The sequence below is a fragment of the Nestor notabilis genome, unplaced genomic scaffold, assembly GCF_000696875.1.
Source record: "Nestor notabilis isolate BGI_N333 unplaced genomic scaffold, ASM69687v1 scaffold30656, whole genome shotgun sequence".
In the NCBI taxonomy this organism is placed as follows: Eukaryota; Metazoa; Chordata; class Aves; order Psittaciformes; family Psittacidae; genus Nestor; species Nestor notabilis.
In genome coordinates this window covers 48261-67716 of record NW_009933824.1, presented here as the reverse complement: position 1 = coordinate 67716, position 19456 = coordinate 48261, and the positions used below count along the sequence as shown (strand labels likewise).

Sequence of the window (19456 nt, the reverse complement as noted above, 5' to 3'; positions counted from 1 at the left end):
CGCAGAGTGCGAGGCTCGGAAAGCAGCCGGCGGCTTGGGTAACTTCCAGTGTCATCACCTGCGCCCCGAACTAAGTGTTGGGGGTGATCCGGGCACAATAAGTCTTTCAGTGAAGAACAAACTTATAGTTTTGAATGCTTTAGCATAATTCACCTATAGACCGGTGCCAGAGCTTTTATACTCCCTTTTCCTGGAGTCTGGATGGTATTCCCAGAGCAGGACAAAGCCCCTGAGTCACAGGGGTGATACAGGCACTAGAAACAAGGGTTATCTACATCTATATATCTCTCTCTATATACATATATGTAACACGGTTTCTATGCTGAAATGATCCCCTTTCCGTCTTGGAGATCATTAATCATCTTTTCCCCCCATTACCTCATGAAAGCAGGTACTGCCCGATTCTTCGTTCTTCTGCATCCACCGTGATTCCTGCACCTCTGGTGTGGTTTGCATCTGGAAGGGCACCACCATGGCTGGGTATATCCGGAGGCAACCCCTGGAGATTCCTCTGCCATCTGAAAAGGACTGGCTAAAGGATGATGAGGAAGACTTCTTCCTGCAGGATCCTGAGCGAGAGCGCGATGCATTGCCTCAGCCCGTCAGGATGGTCACCAAACTGGTGATGCTGGTTTTTGATAATGCTATGGAAATCATTGAAAGAAGGGAGATGCTCCGAGAAGCAGAAAAACTAAAGGTCCAGCCCACAAAATGCTTTGCTACAGCTGAATTCCAGGTACAGAGCCCCTCACAGCAGAGACAGAGTTAATCACTGAAGCACGTTTTTCTAGAGAATATCCTTTCAGTTGAGTTCACATCCCCCTGTCCGTCACCTTCCTCAGAATCCACCACCAGCTCACTGATTCACCTCATAAGGTTGCAAGTTCTGAGCTTGCCTGACGGGTTCTGCTTCCCGCCCATCTATCACACCTCCCTGAAAACAGAGAAGCAGAATTTAAACAGCACTAAATTCACCTTCTGCTCCTCGGGCTGGCTCCACCCTTGCTGGCTGGGGAGAAGGTAGTTAGTCAGTAGCATAGAAATGGGCAAACTCAGCTCTGTGTAATGCTGATCACCCTAATGGGAGCACTGTGAGCAAAAAGGCAGCACTGCCTTCCCCATTGTTATGAGGACGTAGTTCAGGAGGATATGATGCTGTATGCTGGAGTTCCATGATTGTCCAGAGGAATTCAGCATCCCATCCCAGCTCTGCATTAGCAGTGGCAGACCTGAGTGTCCCTGAGGTCTTGGCACTTAAAGACCCTTCTTTTTACTGGAATGGAAAATGTGGAAGCAAACTTTCTCATTCCCAACACAGGGCAATATGTGGGACTGAGATGAGCCCCTTCCCTGCTTTTCTGATGGAAGTTCAGGCAAAATTTTTTCCCCTTGTAGAATAAATCAGCTTTTTCTGTTGGTGAAAGACTAGGAGTATTGTATTCCCACTGGAGAAGCAGTCAGGTACACTCATCTTTTCCTTTTCTTGGTAGGTAACAGGAACAGCCACTTGTCTTGCAGTGTCTGGGAAATACATCTTTGTCGGCTTGTCCGTGGGCCTGGCTGCCTTCAAGGTGTCTGACTATACGGAGGTCTGTGTTTGGAATGCAGTCAAGACAGAGATTTGTGCTATCCATGCCTTGGATTTGGGAAATGAGGGCCATGTCCTGTTTGCTGTGGATGAAATGGGTGAGTGTGACGTGGATTTCCTTGACCTAGCTGGCGATAGCTGTACTCTGGAGCTGGCAGCTGCATTATGGAAGAGTGCTAAATCAGAAGGAACATTAAGTGGCTGACAGATTTCCTAGAAAGCTCTGCAAAGAGGGCGTTGGAGAACAGGTTGTAGGGTGGCAAAGTGGCCCTAGGGCCTTGTGATTAGCAGAGGGTGTGGGTTTGGTGTCCTATCTGGAGCAGCAGAGGCACTTGCAGAGCTGAAGGTGATGCACAGTAAACTTCAGGAAGGTCAGAAAGAACCATTGCTTGGTATGACCTCCTGCACAGCCCTGTGGTTAGTTTGTTGATTCATCTGAAGCCTATAAATTCTGGTGGATATACTTTTCAAACTGGCTTATCCATCTCTATGTACAGTCAAGTGTTTGCTGGTGCTGGCATAAGGAAGCCACCAAAAGGTTAGTGCTGGAAGCAGTGAGATGTTCTTCTTTCAGCCTAGGAGGAAACTTATACCTGCACGTGTTGTCACAGCCATCTCAAAGAGCAAGGCTGCCATCTGCTCACTTTTCTCCTCCTCCTCCTAATGCTACCTCTGTATTTCTATTCCAGGGCTTGTCTGTCTCTTCTGCTTTCACAAGGAAAGCTTCCTACTCATTAAAATCCTAAATGAAGTGGTAAGTACCGAGTTAATTCCATAGAATGGGCACAGGCTGGTAAGTAATCAATCATGAGGAGGACTAATTGCCCTCAGTAATTTGTGTCACCGGCAGCAGGAGCTGCCCAGTATTTATTCCTGGTCTTCCAACAATCTGTCTGGCCTTCACCCCGCAGAGGGCTGCATAAGGCCATGGAGCTCTCTGAATCAGTGACCTTGCTTTGGTGCCAGCCTCTTTATCTTTGGCAGGAGGACATCAGCAAGCGAAGTACTTGTGTGGAGGTGGTGCTGTCCCCAGGAGGTGATTTTGCAGGAGTCCTGCTGCAAGGCAAGTGCACATGGTGTGATGGATGATGGCTGTTGTGTTGTAGCCGAGGGGCCAGCAGTGCTTTTAAAATGCTCCAAGTGTTCTGGGTTCCCAGGGATCCTGTTCCTAACCCTCCCAGTCCCTCTTCCAGCTTAGAGAGCTGCTCCCGCTACTCCCTGTCTTCTCCAAATGGCCTGCTGTGAATCAAGACTGATCCCAAAAGTGAGGTCTCTGGAACTGGTCAGCATAGTTCCCAGCTGCCAGAAGGCTCAGTGAAAGCAGGTATCCCTCTCCTCTCCAGAAGTACCAGACTCAATTCTCCCTCTGGTTTACCGTGACTCACTTTTACACTGGAAATATGTAGACCTGAAGAATTTTCTCTGCAGACATAAGCCAGACAGCATAGAGACAGTCTCCAAAAACACTACAACAAACTCCTTGCTGCAACATTCTTCTGTTTCTTGGCAGCTGCCTTTGGCAACCCATTTGCTGCCGGCAGGTTTTCTGGACCCAGGTTTGGTGGAATCTGCCTGAATATATGCAGCAAATGAGATATGTAGCATCAACAGAGAGCCAGTGTGTGACCACATCTCACTTTCTACTTTACCTCAGAGGGTACAGGTCTGATTCTTTGACTGAGTCACTCCACGAAATTTCTTTGGTGGATGTGGGACCTTGAGGACTTGAGATAGAAGCTGAGATGTCAGTCTCAGACAAACATGTCAAGCCAGAAGTGGGAGGAAAGCTGTGCTGTGTGGAGCTCGTGGGGATTTTATATTTCCAAAATATCCAAATCTTCTTTTAAGGCTATAACAAAACAGCTTGAAAGACCTTTTCTCCTCATTTCCAATTGCTCAACATGGTTTCCCAATGCAGACAGCACAAAAGCTTGGCTGGAGATCTACCAATTGCCTAAGGATTCCTGGCTGAAGGAGATGGAGGAGAGCCCAGGAGCTGCAGCAGGGCTGACTTGTGGGGAGAAGAGGTTAAGTCGGGCATCTGTGGTACAAACAAGTTCCATTTCCCACTCTGCTGTTTTTTCTTATAGCCTTTTGCCTATAGGTCTCTCCCCAGGCCTTGCTCCTGCAGACAGTGACAGCAAGATACAGGCTGAACAAGTCTGTTGGCCGAGGGGGATGGAGTATGTGTCTCTACAGCTGCCCATCCCACGTTTCATAAGGCCTTTGTATTATGGGGACATGTTTACTCTCCCAAGGCAGGCTTCCCAACAAGGTTCCCTTGGTCCCAAGGGCTAGTGTTCCTGCTGCCCCTCCCTGAAACTGACAGCTCCTTTCCCAGCAGTATTGCCCCATCTGAGGAGGCCCTATGCAAGGGTATTCCCACAGGGCTTTTCCCTTATGTTACTGGGGAAAGGTGAGGAAGAGTGGAAATCAGGCCTGATACCTCCACTTGGGAGTCTGGTCCTGAATCAGGGTTTGTTTTTTAAACTACCTACAAAAGGAGCCTGGTGGGATCATGGATGAACCTGCCTGAGCAGGGCAGGGTTTCTGCCTGGTTGCACTAACCACTGTCATCTCTGGTTCTTTGGCAGAAAAGTCTGGAGCTGCATAAAGATGTTTCTGCACAGATGGTAACTGGCCTCAGTGAATGTCCTGAGCTGTTACGGGGAATTTAAGATGCTGAGTCAGTGCTTAACCCTCTCCTGCATCACTTTCACCCTGCTGGATTTCACCTCTCAGCACACAGGCACCTTCTGCCCAGCACCTCCAGCTATAACCCTCTGTGATATCTGCCTCACAACTCTTCCCTCTTCCTTCAGCAAAGACTTTTCTGGCCATTTAAAAAGGAGCTGCTTGTCAGCCCTGTCTTTAGGACAAGCATCCCTTTAACTTAGCCAAGCCAAAAGCAAACTCCCAGGCTTTCCCTCTGCTGATTCCATGTGAACTACCCAAGTTCCTGCCTCTTCCTTCTCAGACATGGTTGATTATTTAGCCAGACCTTTTCTGTTTAGCCAAGTGTCAGTATGAGTGGGATGGGGTGGTGGTGGGGACACACTGGTGCTGGTCCCCTGTTAGGACTATCTATTCACAGCCAAGCACGTATGTGACCTCCTCCAGCCCTGGGCTCTCTGGTTCTTGTATTCAGCAGCACTCTGCAACCTTTAGTCCTGCTTCTTTTTTTATCCCTTTATTTTTCTGAGCCTTGCTGTGTCCACAGGAGGCCTGTGCTGCAACAAGAGTAATTTAGAGAGATTAAGAAGATCAGAAGGGGAGGTTATTTAGGACACAAAGACAGGAGATGTTAGGGCAAAACATCTTTTGTAATGTTGTTGGGAAAGTAGTGACTTCCGTCAAGCTTCCAGCCTGAAGAATGAGCCTAAACCCAGTATCTCCTAGGGAGTGTTAGCCAACCTTTGCATGCACTTTCTTTAGGAAGCATTTGGTTCCCATAAACAGGTGAAAACTTAACAGTGTAGGGCACAACACAGTTCTCAGGCTGATATTTTCTGTTGCAGGAGTCTCCTGTGGCTGCAAATAAAGTTGATCTGAAGTTGAGTCTCCCAGTGCTGCTGCTGATAGTGAAGCCACCCAAACCCATTACAGGTCAGAACTGATTCTGTACTTGCAACCTACACCCTCCTTCAGGTGACAGAGGAATCATGGCCATTATGGCTACAGACAGGTCAGAAAGTTCCAGTAACGTGCTCCCTGGTCCCTTCCTGACCTGTCTTTGTAGTTACATGTAATCCTCTAGCAGGAGCTGTTTCTTACCTGACCATCTCATGTGTCACCTTTGTAGCATATACCCTCATATATGGTGTCATATACCCTCGGCTGCGTTGTCACTGCAGAGGGAGGAGGTTGTTTCCTAGTCTCTGTCAACCTGACAGCACCCCTAGTTCATCTCTGAGAGTCCTGGATTTTAGGTAAATGCTGAGGGTGAGGAGGGAGCAGACCTTGTGCTGGGACACTGTCGGGGAGAAGGCCACAGAAATGCAAGGTGAGCTGTGTCCTCACATGACTTGCCCTGGTCCTTGCCTTCAAATACTGGAAAATGGGCTGGTGATATGGAAAGTCCCAGGGAAGATGCAGTATGTCGCTCTTCCAGACAGTGCCAACCTGAAGGAGGGATGGTCAAACTGCCTCTGAACACTCTATGGTGTCTGCTCTGTGGTGTCTCCTTCTCCAGGGCTGTGCATTTTCCCTTCATGTTCCCAATGCAGGCAGTAGTTTTAAAAACCCTTTGGATGCCTTGAAGAAAGTGGATGATGACAGTGTGCTTGGCTTGGGGTACAATCACCTAATCAAGGATTCCCAGTGGGAACAGTGGGAAGCAATCTTCCGCAGCACGTATTGGGAGTACGTGGAAGCCGAGGATGAGAGCAAGAGCACAGAGGAGATGCCCAGGTCAGTGGGAGCACCAGCCAGCCCATGAGATACCAACACAGGGCACTTTTCAAGTGTAGATGGAAGCCTCTGTATTAGCTTTGCCTTCTTCATTCCAAGGCTTCAGGGCAGGGACTAGAGCCATTCCAGGTCTTGCCACAGTGCTGCCTACTCAGCAAAGCCTTTGTTATAGATATATTTCTTCCTTTCTTTTTTTTCAGACATGCTACTTTTCACTTTCTCCTGCCTAGCCAGATCCTACAGGTTCGACCTGGAAAGAAACTACAGCCAGGTAATCCATAGGTTAACAGCTTTTTGCCCATTTGAAACATGTCATTGCATGACTTTGAGCTCTTTTGAGTTAGAACTCAGTGGCTCTAGCTTGGGTTCACTATATACATTCCATCTCCAAGGACATAAGCCTGGATAAAAGTTTTGTTCTGGCTTAGTTTCTGTGTGAGCGGAATTTCTGTAAGTCCCATCAAAGAAACTGTGAGAGCTCAATGACAGCTTTCTTATGCTGTTTTGGTGTTTTGGATTGTTCCTTTCTTTGTCTCCAGTCTCTTTCTCTCTTTTGTCATCCCCTTCTCTGTACCAGATGTTCCAGCTGGCATCAGTGTGCACTGGGATGGAAGCCACAATCTCTGCTTCTACTTACTTAACCATTCACTTAAGGAGAAAGTTGGTAAGAACGTCTTGCTTTCTTTAGCAGAGCACTCTGTGGGGAGTGGGAGTAGTCAGTGGACAGTGCCTGTCATTCAGCCAGATTGCCATGGTTCAGGGAAATGAGGAATGGGGAGGAGAGCTGCCTCATACTGTGTGGGTTAGGCTGGTGTTCGAACTGTGGGGCTCCATGTTGCACAGGCTTGCAGTGTTTTTAGTGAAGCCACACTGGCAGGAGACCACAGAATGGTGCATGTTTTGTTGGGAAACTGGATGCTAATACTATTGGAGATTGCTCTGCACCTTCTTACAGTTGGCTCTCTTCATGTCCTTCTGTTTAGACTCTGATCCGAACCCTGATGTTGTGTGGCCATGTGCAGCTCCAGTTGTGTGCTCAGCTGTCAGTTCTTGCTCCAGGTACCTGGCACTGGCATGTGAAGATGCAACAATAACTATTTGGGATAAACAGCTAGGTGAGCTTACCCTTTGGGACTGTGTATTGGGTTCACTGTGGATAAGCTGCTCTTTTCCCTAGGAGTTTAAAGCTCTGGCTTGGTGGCAACAAGGGACTGGCAGTGAGTTTACAAGCAAATCTGAAAGTACTTGGGACTCATTTGTTCATTGGCTGCTTGGCCAGAAGCTGCCAACTCAGCGTGACTACCTGGCCTTTGCAGAACCATTCCCATCCACAGCAGTGCAGGGGCTGTGAAGTGCTGCAGCAAGGACTGAGCTGGCTTGCCCCGAGGCTGTGAGACAGTGACAGTCACTGCTTTGCCACTGCCCCCATAGGTCATCTTTGAGGTTGTGCTGGCATCGCAGGCCAGGCTGCCATCAGTGCCAGTGTTATTCTGCCGTGACGCAGGGATTCTCCTGGCAGAAGAATCTTCTGCCATCAGGATTTTCTGGTGGCTGCTGCCCTGGGCAGGCCATACCCCAAGCTAAGCTTTCCTTGCATAAATTGTCAGTTCCTTTTTCTTCCTAAACTGCTGTCCCTGTTTTGTATCTTCCCCAGGATACCCCCTGTCTGTGACAACTATTCTAGAGGAACGCCTCATCCGTAGCATCCACTTCCTACGGAGTTCAGCAGCTACCAGCGATGAGACACCATGTCCTGGTACAGATCCTGCCTATCCCATTGTGCAGCTTCTAGTGCTATGTACAGACAGTGCTCTCTACTTGGTGAAAGCACCCAGGGCTGAGAAGTCCAGCATCACGCTCCTGGCAGACAGGTGAGGTAGACTCTGGCAGAGCTCACTCCAGCCAAAGAAACCATGTGGAATAGTGGTCAGGTCCAGCAGGGAGACCCATATTTCTATGGAGTAGAGAAGTTTCTACTGCTTTTACCCAGATAGCTCTGCCATGCTGCTGTCAGCAGCCAGTGTGGTTTTGCTAGGAGTCAGTTCCAGTGCTAAAAGCTGATGGTTATGGCAGAATTAGGGGTTTTCTGGATTTTTCTATACCCCAGAACACAAGTGCTTTTAGCAATGCGTCAGGGCTGATGTTCAACTAGCTGGGTCTCTGCAGGTACTCTGGGCAATTTTTGCTTCTCTTTTCTGCCCTTACCAGAAGTCAGAATAAGCATTTCTTGCCATCTTTCTGTCAATTTTATGTTCACTTATCCCATTGTTTGGAGAAGAAGGGTCAGCTTTGCAGGAGGTGCTGCTCTAAAGACTATGGTTTCATGCCTCCATGCCAGGCAGGGGGATTTGTATCTCCAACATAGTTCCTAGGCAGCTTTGCACAGGAATGGGCCTCGAGTTCCTGCCTGGAAGGAGTCAGGCTTTGTCTCCATAGAGAAGGGGCTTGGCTGGAACTTCAGGCCAGCCAGTGTGCCACAAACTGCCATTGTCATTATCACAGCCTGCCAGAACATGTCGAGTACATGGACAGTGGCATAAGTTTGAATCTGTTTTACAGGCCTCAAGATCCAAATCTTGCTGTCAGTGCGGTGGTGCCTGTCCTGGCATTCCCCAGTGCAGTGAGTATTACTGCCAGCTCTCTTAAGAACTGGGTGAGAACACAGGTCCATCTGTGCTGGGATCCTGTTTCCAGTAATGTCTGCAACTAGATGCCTAGAAGATAAAGAACAGGGCCATCAGATATGGTACTGCCCCCACATCCTTTCCCAACTATTCTTAGCATGGGGAATTCCTGCACCAGTTACAGGTCTGTATGTAACTGATCACTCTCAAAGGATTTCTCTTCCATGATCTTACTTAGTATCCACTTGCACCACTGTCTTCTAATTGACCACTGAGGCGGGAGGCACTGGAGGGCCTCTGCATATGGGCAGGTCCAACTGCAAAGATGAGAGGGGTCAGCCATGAAGCTTCAGGCATCAGAGTCAGGTATGAGAGGGCATCACAGTGAAGAAGTTACAAGCAGAAGTCCAGCCAGACCTTTCAAGTGGCCTCAGAAAGTTATCAGGCATCGGAGAAAAGGACTAAAAGCTGCTCACCAGAGCCAGCCATGCAAGAGGCTGGATCTAGTTAATTTATAACCTGCTCTACTGCTCTTTTCCAATCCCAGCCTGCAGCAATTCCAGTCCAAGTTCCCTGCACAGCCTCTTTTTTGATCTGCTGTGGCCTGGTGACAACTGACAGGGCAAGCAAAACCCCCCAGCATCATAGTTGAGGATATGAAGTACTGTCATTCCATATTCTTCCCAGGAAATGCATTTCACTTGTTTTACATCTAGTTCTAAGTGTCAACTTGCTGTTTCAGGTGCTGGTCTTCTCCTGGAATGGCAAAGTGTCCCTGATGAACACTGACACATCACAGATTGTTTACTGCTTCATTATTCCACCTTCTTATGCTGTAGCATCCCCCTGGCAGCCAGTGTTCACAGTGGATAGTGTGAATTGGTGCTTGCTGCTTCGAGGTGGGTAGCACCCTACGTGGTCTTATATACATGGTCATTGGGTGCATTCAGCTGTGTACTGATCTGTGATAATTCATCTTACTGGATGACTCCTGATGCAATAGCCCACTGTTCTTGTTTCTGACTAGGAGATAAGCAGCAGCAGGTAGATGCATTGGCCAGTCACAGTACCATCTTCCTTTTTGACTTCAACTCCTACCCACTGAAGGAGGCTTTCCCAAAGGAACCAGATTTGCCTCTCAAATCGTTGCAGAACCTGACATGGTTTGAGAGATGTAACATTTTCTTACGTAATAGGTAAGGTTCTCCTTCTGCTTGACAGGTAAGTGCGCTTGACAGGTAAGTGCTCACCCTGGAGCTTCTCGGTTCTTCTGTGTGCTGTGACAGATTTATGTCTGGGTAAGGTTGATGTTCAGGGAACATTGTCAGGGAATATGAGCCTCACTTGAGTGTCTACATCTTTCTTTTGACCCCATAGCCAGGCAGAGCTGGGAACATTTTGTACCTTGCTCCTCCCCTCCATTCATAGGTTCATTTGACGTTTAAGTAGATTTGTGTTGGAGGTTTCTCGGTTTGAGAAGGTCTCCAAGTACCCTGAGGCCGAGGTTGCGGTTTAGCTGCTGCATTGAGTTCATGTTGTCACTAGATGGCAATGTGACATCTCTTATTGAGCTGACTTTTCCTTGAATTCTTTTCGGAACGTGGAGCCAGAGCCGTGTCAATGGTATTCTTCTGTTTGTTCTTTTCACTATGGCTTAATTCTCTATACCTGCAGGTGCAGGTATGACTTACAGCAGATATCACCTGGTAGTCTTCCCTAATTCCTTGTCTCCAGGGTGAATGCTGTGGTGCTGTCTGGCTAGTTAAATGCAGAAAAGTTCTATACTATGCTACCAGTCACCAGTTCTGTCCCTTCTTCTCATAAAGCTGGAGAGGAGACTCTTGTCTGCCTTATACCAGAAAAACTGGGGAGGCATCACAACCAGGGATGTCTTGCTCCCTGGATACTGAGAGCTGAAGCCAGAGCAGAGCAAATATAACTGCAGTGAGACCTGTGTCTACAGAAGCTAAGAGACAAAGAGAAATGTGGAGTTCGTTGCTGTCAAGAGCAGTAAACTTGAGTGCTGAGTGGCATGAGGGAATCACTGAGGGTTTGGGATACAAAAGGTCTGAGCTGCTTAATTTGTAGTGAGCCCCAGGGACCCTTTGGGGAACAGGTATGATTGTCTGAGCACCAGGGCAATGACAGGCATTGTTTTAACCACCCTCTTCTTCCCTCATTAGGCAGAAGAGCTTGCTGGGACTCAGGGAGCAGTTGCCTGAGTTCTGGAGCCGGCTGCAGGCACAAGCAGCTGCCATGGATGAGGAGAGACAGAAAAAGAAGGGACAGAAGAAGCCGTAGTGAGCCTTGCATCCCAAGGGCCAGGCTCTGCACTGTCACAGTCCTGCAGCCCCGCCATCCAGCACTGATAGTTTGACAGCACCTCTATTCAAATCTATCCTGTTCCTTTTCAGCCTGGAGCAATTTGTCATCCCAAGTAGCTGCTTGCCTGCTACTGCTCAGCCACAAAGATCTGCATCCTGCCTCTTTCCTTACCTAACCCGCAGCATAAGCCCCTCTCCATCAGGCACAACCATTACTGATGGAAGAGTGTGGAGGTAGGAAAGGCCTCTCATTGAAGTGGCAGGCCCAGCCCGTGTGTGGCTCAGCTAGGTATTTGTGCTGGATCTCTGAGTCCTCCCAGAGGCCTGGAGCATCACAGACATACGGTGTGTTACAATGTCCCTCTTTAATAAAGCTTTTTCTCCAGTAGAAGTCTCTTGCTTTTCACAGGGCTGGTATTTTGTCAGACTGATGCTTTGTCCTTCTGTTGCCAGGGATCACCAATGTGTCTCATCTTCTGCTCTGCCCCAGATGGGCAGCAGCATCCTTGTGCTTAGCAAGAGACCTGCTCTTTGCAAACCAGGCAACAAATCAGCCTTGAAAGTGTCCCCCGGAGCATAGCAGCACCAAGCAGCGGGGACATGCTCTGCAGTGTGAGCTAGGCTGTTCTGCAATTTAGTTGGTTTTTTTGACTTCAAAGCAGGCAGGTTTGGGGTAAGACTGCTAGGGGATTGCAGCCTGGAAAAGTGCAGGGGAGCTCTCTGGGTTAAGGTCAGGCTAGAACTGATGTCCAAGCCTAGATCTGATGTCACTGAAGAACAGGACTGAAGCTTAAAGGGTTCAGAGAAGTCAGGGCTGTGTTGAGCCAAAGACAGGCCAGGAGCTTGACCAGCACATAGGTCAAGGGCCATAAAAAGCTGAAGCATCCCTGCTACAGGCAACACAAGAGAAAAACTAGCAGGGACAATGCAAGGTCAAGCATCCATGTATTTTTTTCTTACTCCAGAAGTATATTAATTTGCCAGCTTGCCCTGTGTACGTGACAGATGGGGCAAAAAAGTAGGCAGGGTCCCTGGTCAGTCTTTCACTTGTCAGTATTTTCAGGTCTGTAGTCCCATGGGAGATTGGAAGCATCTAAACACTAACTGCAGAGTCTGACCACTCAGCTGGGGGCTCTCAGCCTGCCTGCATGTTGCACTGGGTGTCTTCCAAAATAATCCATTCTCAAGCAGATCAGACATATGATTTCTTGAGCATAAAAACCAGGAGGAAGCCTCCGTCTTTTTACAGCTGATTGTGCTTCCAGGATGTCTGCCTAACCCACAAGGAATCTGACAAATCTGCCAGCAACCCCTCCAGTCCATGTGCATGGGTGAGCTGTGTGTTCTCTGAGTCTCCTTCTAGTGACTCCCCCAAAGGTTTGGCAGAGCATCACTGCAGGGAGCCAGGGATTCAGCAGAGACTCAGCTCTGTAGACACTCCAATGTGAAGGGCCCATTTAATTTTATCATAGCAAGTTTTCTTATTTTGGATTGGGGGTTGATGAGAGGCCTCAGGTCATCCTCTGGACATAAAGTCATCCAGGAAAGGGGAGAAGCATTCCGCTTGTTTCAGTCCCAGATGCCTGGTTTTGCTCTGGAGAATGAAAAACTATCTGAATTAAACCTTCCTATTTGCTACCTTTGTGAAGGGCTTTGAGGGCCATAGCAAAGCCTTTTGTGCTGTCATTTTCCATCTGCCACAGATTACAGCTTCGCAGCTCATCTGATTGTTACAGATATTGATACTGGGTTGTGTGAGCACTTGCCATCTGCTTCAGTGCAAAGTCAAGCGGGTTAGCTCAAATCATCCTCAATGCCTGTTTAAACTGAGCCACCTGGTTCAACACTGAACAAGTGAATCCTTGATCCTTTCTTCTGTTCTCACTGTGGTGGCAGTAACAATTATTTTGTTTCTGTGGTTCTTTAAGAAACAATGGGCCTTCTGCCACAACTGGGCACAGGGGATTATTCAAGGCTGGAATTCCTATTCCTACACTGCTTCCCATGCTGCAGAGAGTCTGTACAACTAATCCATGGCCTCTTGAACAGCACTGGGTCTAGTTCTTGCTATTTGTGCAAATGTGAAGGACTTGAGGATCTGTGCCCTTAATCCTACCCCATCTGCTTTCCATCCAGAAGAGGAGCAGGGCTTGCCTAACATCAGAAGAGGCAGGACAGATCTGCTAGTCACTTAGATGTACTGTGCATCCACTAGTTTGTGTGTATTCATCTCTAGATGTGCTTGTTTGTTTGCAGTTCGAATTTGCTCTAAAACTCTAATCATGTGCTTGGCCAAGATAACCAGGAGCTGGCAGGCTCCACAGAGAAAGGAAAACAACAAGCAGCTGCAGGAGGCTGATGAAGAGCCTTTGTTTTTGCTCATGACTTCAGCAGGGGACCATTTGTTTCCTGCTTCTTCAAAGGGATGCAGAAAAATTGCTATGATTGGTGTGTTGACATGTGTGTTGGTGATGGAGCTGTGTGCTGAGCTACACAGCACGTTCTGGAGAGGACTAGAGGCATCTGACTGCTTGTTCTAAAGAAGATGTCCTTGCCAGCTCTTCTTCTATTCCCAGTCTCTCAATGAGCCTTGGCAGCTGTAAGTCTGAATCAATTTGAGCTATTCTGCTGCTGGAAACTATAGAAAGGCCTTGAGAGGTATCACATATAGCACTATCAAAAGATGAAACTGCAGGAGTTCTGGCTGGGCTAACTCCTAGCTCAGCACCAAGCTCAGTGAACTCAGAGGTGCTACCTGGGCATAGGGGCAGTTTGGCTCTGTATTTTAAGAATAAAATAAAATGAAAAGCTCAGTTTGTGGATTGAGGTTTGTGTGAGCTTGAGGGAGAGGAGCTCAGATCCACAAAGAGGCGCTCGAGCCGCATCCTTCCAGTGGAGCCAGGTCAGGCCAAGCTGAGATGGTTTCTGTGGGAGAGGAGGCTGTACTTTAATCTCACTAAATTATCTGCTGTTCTCTGCAAGAAGCCAAATGTCATCTTACTTCTTTGCATACTTGCTTGTGCTGTGGAAACAGAGGAAATCAGAGGCTGATCTGATAAGATTCCCCCACTCCTGAGGGCCAGCAAAGCTTTGGGCTGTTTGGGTAAATCGTGTCTGTGCTATTGGTAGGAGTGTGGTCCTCTGGAAGGGCTGAAGTGTTGGGTGCTCCAGGACCTTGCTCCTTATGCCCGTGTTGCCAGCTTTAATGAAACAACCCACGTATCCCTCAGTACCTCACCACATACAACCTGAAGCCACCCTCGGGAGAAATATACAAAGACCTCTGAGTCCTATCTGGGGCAAATAATGTTCCTGCAAGACACTGTGGGACATGCAGTGGTGCCTGGGGCAGAGCAGTCCCAGCAAGAGTTTGCTCTGCAAGTAGAGGCAGCACAGGGTCAAGCTTCCTCTCCTGCTCTACAGATTTGTGTCTAGATATAGGAGAACCAGGTACCACATCCCATTCCTAATTGCTGAAATAGCTCTTGTTGTCCAAACTAGTGTCGCCTCATTGCCTCTAATGCCAATTCCCTGGACCAGGGTACAGTTTAGTGTCTTCCTTTGAAGCCAGGCTATAGCTGTCTAGTTGTGATGTTCAGCCAAGCTATGCAGATTAAGTCTTTTAATCTTCCCTAATGCATTGGGCCAGACATCTCAGTCTAGTTTAATTTGGGGTTTCTGCAAACGCTTTCCAGTTTGTCCCCATTTCTGTTCCAGTTTGTTGTTGTCGTCCATTGTTCCTGGTACTGCTCTGTCTAGGACCTGGTAAAATATTGATGGCATGGGGAGCCAGGTTCTGCTGGCCTTTATACCTGATTTTGCAAGAGCAGAACCATTGACTGGGATAAGAAATGAGCTGTGTTTTTGAGGCCAAAATACAGGAGGAAGTTGGCTAAGCCTAGCTGCGGGTTCTAGAGAGATAAGAGATTTGCATGATGACTAGGGTGATGCTGTGTTTTGGCTATCGCTCTGTGGATTTACAGGCACTTTACACAGCTGAAGACAGACAAGGGCTTGTGCTACCAATAACTCACACCCTACATAAGCCAAGTGCTGGGGGACAGCAGACTGGTCATGCAGTAGGGGAGGATGTGTCATTGCAAGAGCCATGTCTTCACATGGCACACCTCTGTGCAGTGCCATGTGTTGGCTGGGCCCCAGGAAAGCCTGTGCTTTAAGAGGAAGGGAAGGTGAATGACTCATGTCACTGCAGGGTTGCTGATTAGGAAGGAGGGAGATGTACAGTGTCTGAATAGTAAATTGGCTTCTGCTGCCAAGTTTGCAACACTTGAACTGCCTCAAGCTTGTTTTGTTAGAGACTTTGTGTCAGCACGAACACTGCTCTTCTGCATTGGGGTTCATTGTGAGGGGGAGAGGGAATAAGTTTCTGTTGTAAGGGGTGTGCACAGGACATGGAGATCTGTAGGCGATAAAAACCAAGTCCTGCACTGAGCAATGGGAAGAAACACTAATTAGACAACGAAGAGGAACCTGCCAGGTTACAATCCTGACCTAACAACCAATTATAGGATAATACGGCACGGTAATGCAGGGTAAACACTTAGGTAGAGGATGTCTGAATCAATTCCTTTTCGACAGTGGTCATTTAAAAACATCCGGTATCCTGATTTTAAGCTATCATAGGTGCCAGCACAGCCTGTGGTAAATTGTCCCAGTTGTTAAACTACCTGTGCTGTTTGAATTTGCACCCTGTTTCTAATTCAAATAGGTCACATTCCAGCTTCTAGTCACTGGATCTTGCTGGACCTCTGGGAGATGGAAGAGCCCACCAGCAAAAGGTGAGAGGTTTGTGTGGAGGCACCTACAAGCCATGTATGTGTGCAAAGCAGATGTAGGGAGACTGAACTCGGGTCCTTGCTGTCCATGAGGGTTATGACGTATTCCTAGTGTGGTGGAAGTAAATGAGAAGAGCATTTCACCCAATTCCTGGGGCAGTGCAGAGAGGCATCAGGAAGGAGAGGGGAGACAAACCAGGAAAAGGATTTGCCATTGCCCAAATGGTGATTGAATGCTCTGTTCCATTACTAGTAGCTTTTGCCCTTTATGGATCTCCCCCATGACAGAATCCTGTCAGAGATTGTGGCAGTGATGCTGGATGAGACAGGACTAAACAGATCTGCCAGGCTGTACTTCCCTCCTGCTTCAATAGCTCCTGCTTTTTACAGTGCTACTTTGCAGTGAGTAGGCAGTTGACACTACAGTTTTGCCATCTCTTTTGTTAATCTTGGTGCTGTCTCTGTGGAAATTCATATTTTAGCAATTAATTTCCTTAAAATTATTTCTGCTGAAAGCATTTCCAGAAGGTCCCTTGGCACTGGTAAATGTTTGCAAAGGCTGATTGGGTTGATCAGCATTGTGGACAAGCACCCTTCCTGCAGATTAAATTGGAGCCAGTGCTGCTGAGTGCAGTAACAAGGGGTAAAGCAGGTATGAATGATAAAAGAAGGAAGCCCCGAGTTATTTGGCTTTATTATGATCACTATAATCAGTGGTTTTCAGTAACAAGTTGTATATTTCTTCAGTGCCCATTACTAGCGTTGTAAATCACCATTCCTCGGGGATCTGAAAAGCTGAGGTTATTTACTTGTTGGAACTAGAGTGAACAGGTAGAGACTTACACATTTCCTTTACAAAATGAATCTGAATCAAAAGCCTTCCTCTGTATATTCTCCGCCTCTTGAGAGAGAACCTGAAATCCAGGTCTGGATTTTACACTTGCTTCTACTGATCCTAATCTTCCAGACTGGGGAAGAAATACAGAGCCTAATTGTCGTTTAGGCTACGCATTCTGCTTGTGCGCTTCCATTTAAGTCAGTCTTAATGACAGTTTCTCTTTCTGAATGCATTAGGGCCGTCTCATTATAACATAATGATTCTGTTGGAAGACATGCATCTTGTTGGCTCATTCCAAAGCTTCCGGAGGAAAAATGCTAAAAGAGTCTGCAGTGTGATTACCATTGTGGTGACAGTTGTTTTCCCATTTAATTTTGATTTTGCTTTCATTCTTTGGGAGCAGGGCAATGGAGAGAGCTCCTCTCCCTCTTCCAAAGATGCCGTCCTGCAGCTAAGAAGTGTTTAGCAAGGCACTGGGGCAGCAGAACAGACACGTAGAAGGCACATAATGAGATACAATGAGTTGTCAGTGACAAGATCAACCGGTTAATGCTTTTAGCTGTTGCAGTGCAAAAAGACATATTTCTTCCCCTAAAGGTAGATCAAGAATGGTTATGAATTCCTAAAGCCTCTTTAGAGAATTTAAATGCATCTTCCAGCTCTAAGCTGTGGACTCACTTAGCATTCCAGCAATAATATTTTCCCAAGGATGAACTGTTCCTGAACAGAATGGCCACTGAAGTGCATTTCATATGTGAGGGATTTCAAGTTAGCAGGAGCTTATAGTTCTATAAGTAAGAATGTATCATCTGCTGGAAAGCAAAGCATTTCCCCAAGAAGTTTAGAAAAAGCCTGTGAAGTCATTTTCAGCTTTTGAGTACAAACCCTGTATTTTTTTATTTGTCTTTATTATCTAATGAGAGGCACAGGGTGAAGAAGGAATAAGGACTCTAAGGAAGTAGTTTTTATTATTTATTTTTTCTCAGAGGAGAAATATTGTCATGTTTTGTTTCATTAGTTTAAAAAACCACAACCCTTTTCACTGAAATGGTCTTTTGAGCAAAAACTTTTTTCAGTGAGTTCCATGCACATGCTCAGTAATTTGGGAAGAACGGACATGTGGTTTGCAAAAGAAGGGAGTGATCTTGGATGACTTTGCCTTGTGATGCTCAGAGTTCCTTCAGATGGTCTGTTTTCATCATCCCCAAAAGGCCTCCTTCAAATCAAATCAGAGTCTCTCGAGGTTTTTTAGGTGCCTAGAAAATGCACTGAAGATTTGGCTGTCATTCATGTGAAGAAGCAACTAAATTTTCCATTACCCATGAAATTGCACTGGGCTAACGCTACGAGAGCCATTCGACTTGGGCAGTTTCCATCTCCACCCATGAAATGAACTTACCTGGGTCAAATTCACTCCTCATCTGGCTTCTTTAAATGTGTTGACTTCAGTGGATTTACACCAGGGAAAAACCATTTCTGTTTCTATGAACAGGGGGGAACTTTAGTTACTTGCAGCCACACCATGGATTTATAAATGAGCAGCGAGTGGGTATTACTGATGTCCTCTCTGAATGTCCGTTAGGCATTGCATCAGGGGTACATTTGCACAGCCTTTGGACTTCACTGCTTCAGAGCAAGGATTTGGTAATCTGCAGTGGCTCATGGGCTTCCAGCTAAAGCCCTTCTACTGCAGCAGTGTGGCCACCTCAGCTCTGAAATGCAGCAAAGCAGCGATCATATTTGTCAGCCTACTCAAACATTAAGTTCTGGGTAAACTGTGAGCTAAGCCTCGTGTTTGCTGCAACCCCTTGGACAGAGCCAAGGGCCTGGAATAGGAAAAGCTGAACAGGGCTGAAACTGTGGACACATCTGCAATTGTTGTGCCTTCAGCTTTGTGCCAGTGACAAATAGCTCATGTGAATGAGATCCTCCAGCGAAGACAATGCAGCCAGTGCCCAGGCAGGGGCAGGAACCTGGAAAGTGCCTTCCCATTGGCAGCACCTTGCTGAGAGTAAGGGGAATTTGAATTCAGCCTGCTGGAGACTCTGGGAAGGATGGTGAAGAGGGAAGGGAGTTGTAGGATACCTCTTCTTGAGGAGCAAATGCCTTTAATGCGATCATTTTAGACCCGTTTTTGACTTCAGTGCCCTCCCCATGACAGTGAGGCTGATTGTGCTAACGTCCTCATCTCTGGTGAACAATATTGCTGCTATATTTAATATGAGAGAGGGTTATTACAGTGTTATCTAGAATAACTGTTATAGGTTGCTCTGTATCTCAAAGCCAGTTTTAATTAAAGCTGCCAATAACCTTTGAGGTCTTTGACTTCTGGAGTTAAGGCGAAGGAACAAGATGCTCAGGTGGTTTCATTTGGCTGTACAACTCATTATTAAAAGGATGGGATCGGGTTCACTGGAAGCTGAGCCCAGCTGTTTCCATGCTAGTTGTGAGGGTCCATCAGAGCCTTCCCAACACACCTGTATATTAGGGAGTAGGTTATCATTTCCATAAGACCATGGGAGTTATCTTGCCTTGCCCCACCCAACTTGATTTCATTATGAGCCAAAACTGCAGGACCTCATCTTGCCTGGGATGCTATGTGATCACACACAAACAGGCAGAAATGGGTCCTTAGCAATTGCTTGGTCTGAAGTAAACACATTGAGTTTTCCTGCTCCCTCCTGAGCTTCAGCAAACCAGGATATCACATCTGCTGCTCCACCAACACGTGTGACAGAATATTAGGACACATCTCCCTTTACCTGCAGGAAGCAGAAAAAAGCCTCACAAGCACGATATTAAAAGACTGAAATGAACATGCAATTAGAGATCAGAGAAACCTTCTTGCAGGAAAGTGCTAATTAGTCCAATCAGAG

General features: G+C 47.1%; 1 protein-coding gene across 1 annotated transcript; it reads left to right on the top strand.

The window, feature by feature from the left end:
* Positions 1–472: 472 nt before the first annotated feature.
* Positions 473–10923, top strand: WDR93 (WD repeat domain 93). The gene is made up of 15 exons (XM_010017060.1): positions 473–736; positions 1491–1686; positions 2278–2342; positions 2573–2651; positions 3507–3634; positions 5107–5194; positions 5815–5998; positions 6199–6269; positions 6576–6662; positions 6982–7113; positions 7653–7869; positions 8558–8618; positions 9365–9521; positions 9650–9818; positions 10806–10923. Exons 1-15 carry the CDS (start codon positions 473–475, stop codon positions 10921–10923), a joined length of 2016 nt encoding a protein of 671 aa, XP_010015362.1.
* The last annotated feature ends 8533 nt before the right edge of the window (positions 10924–19456 follow it).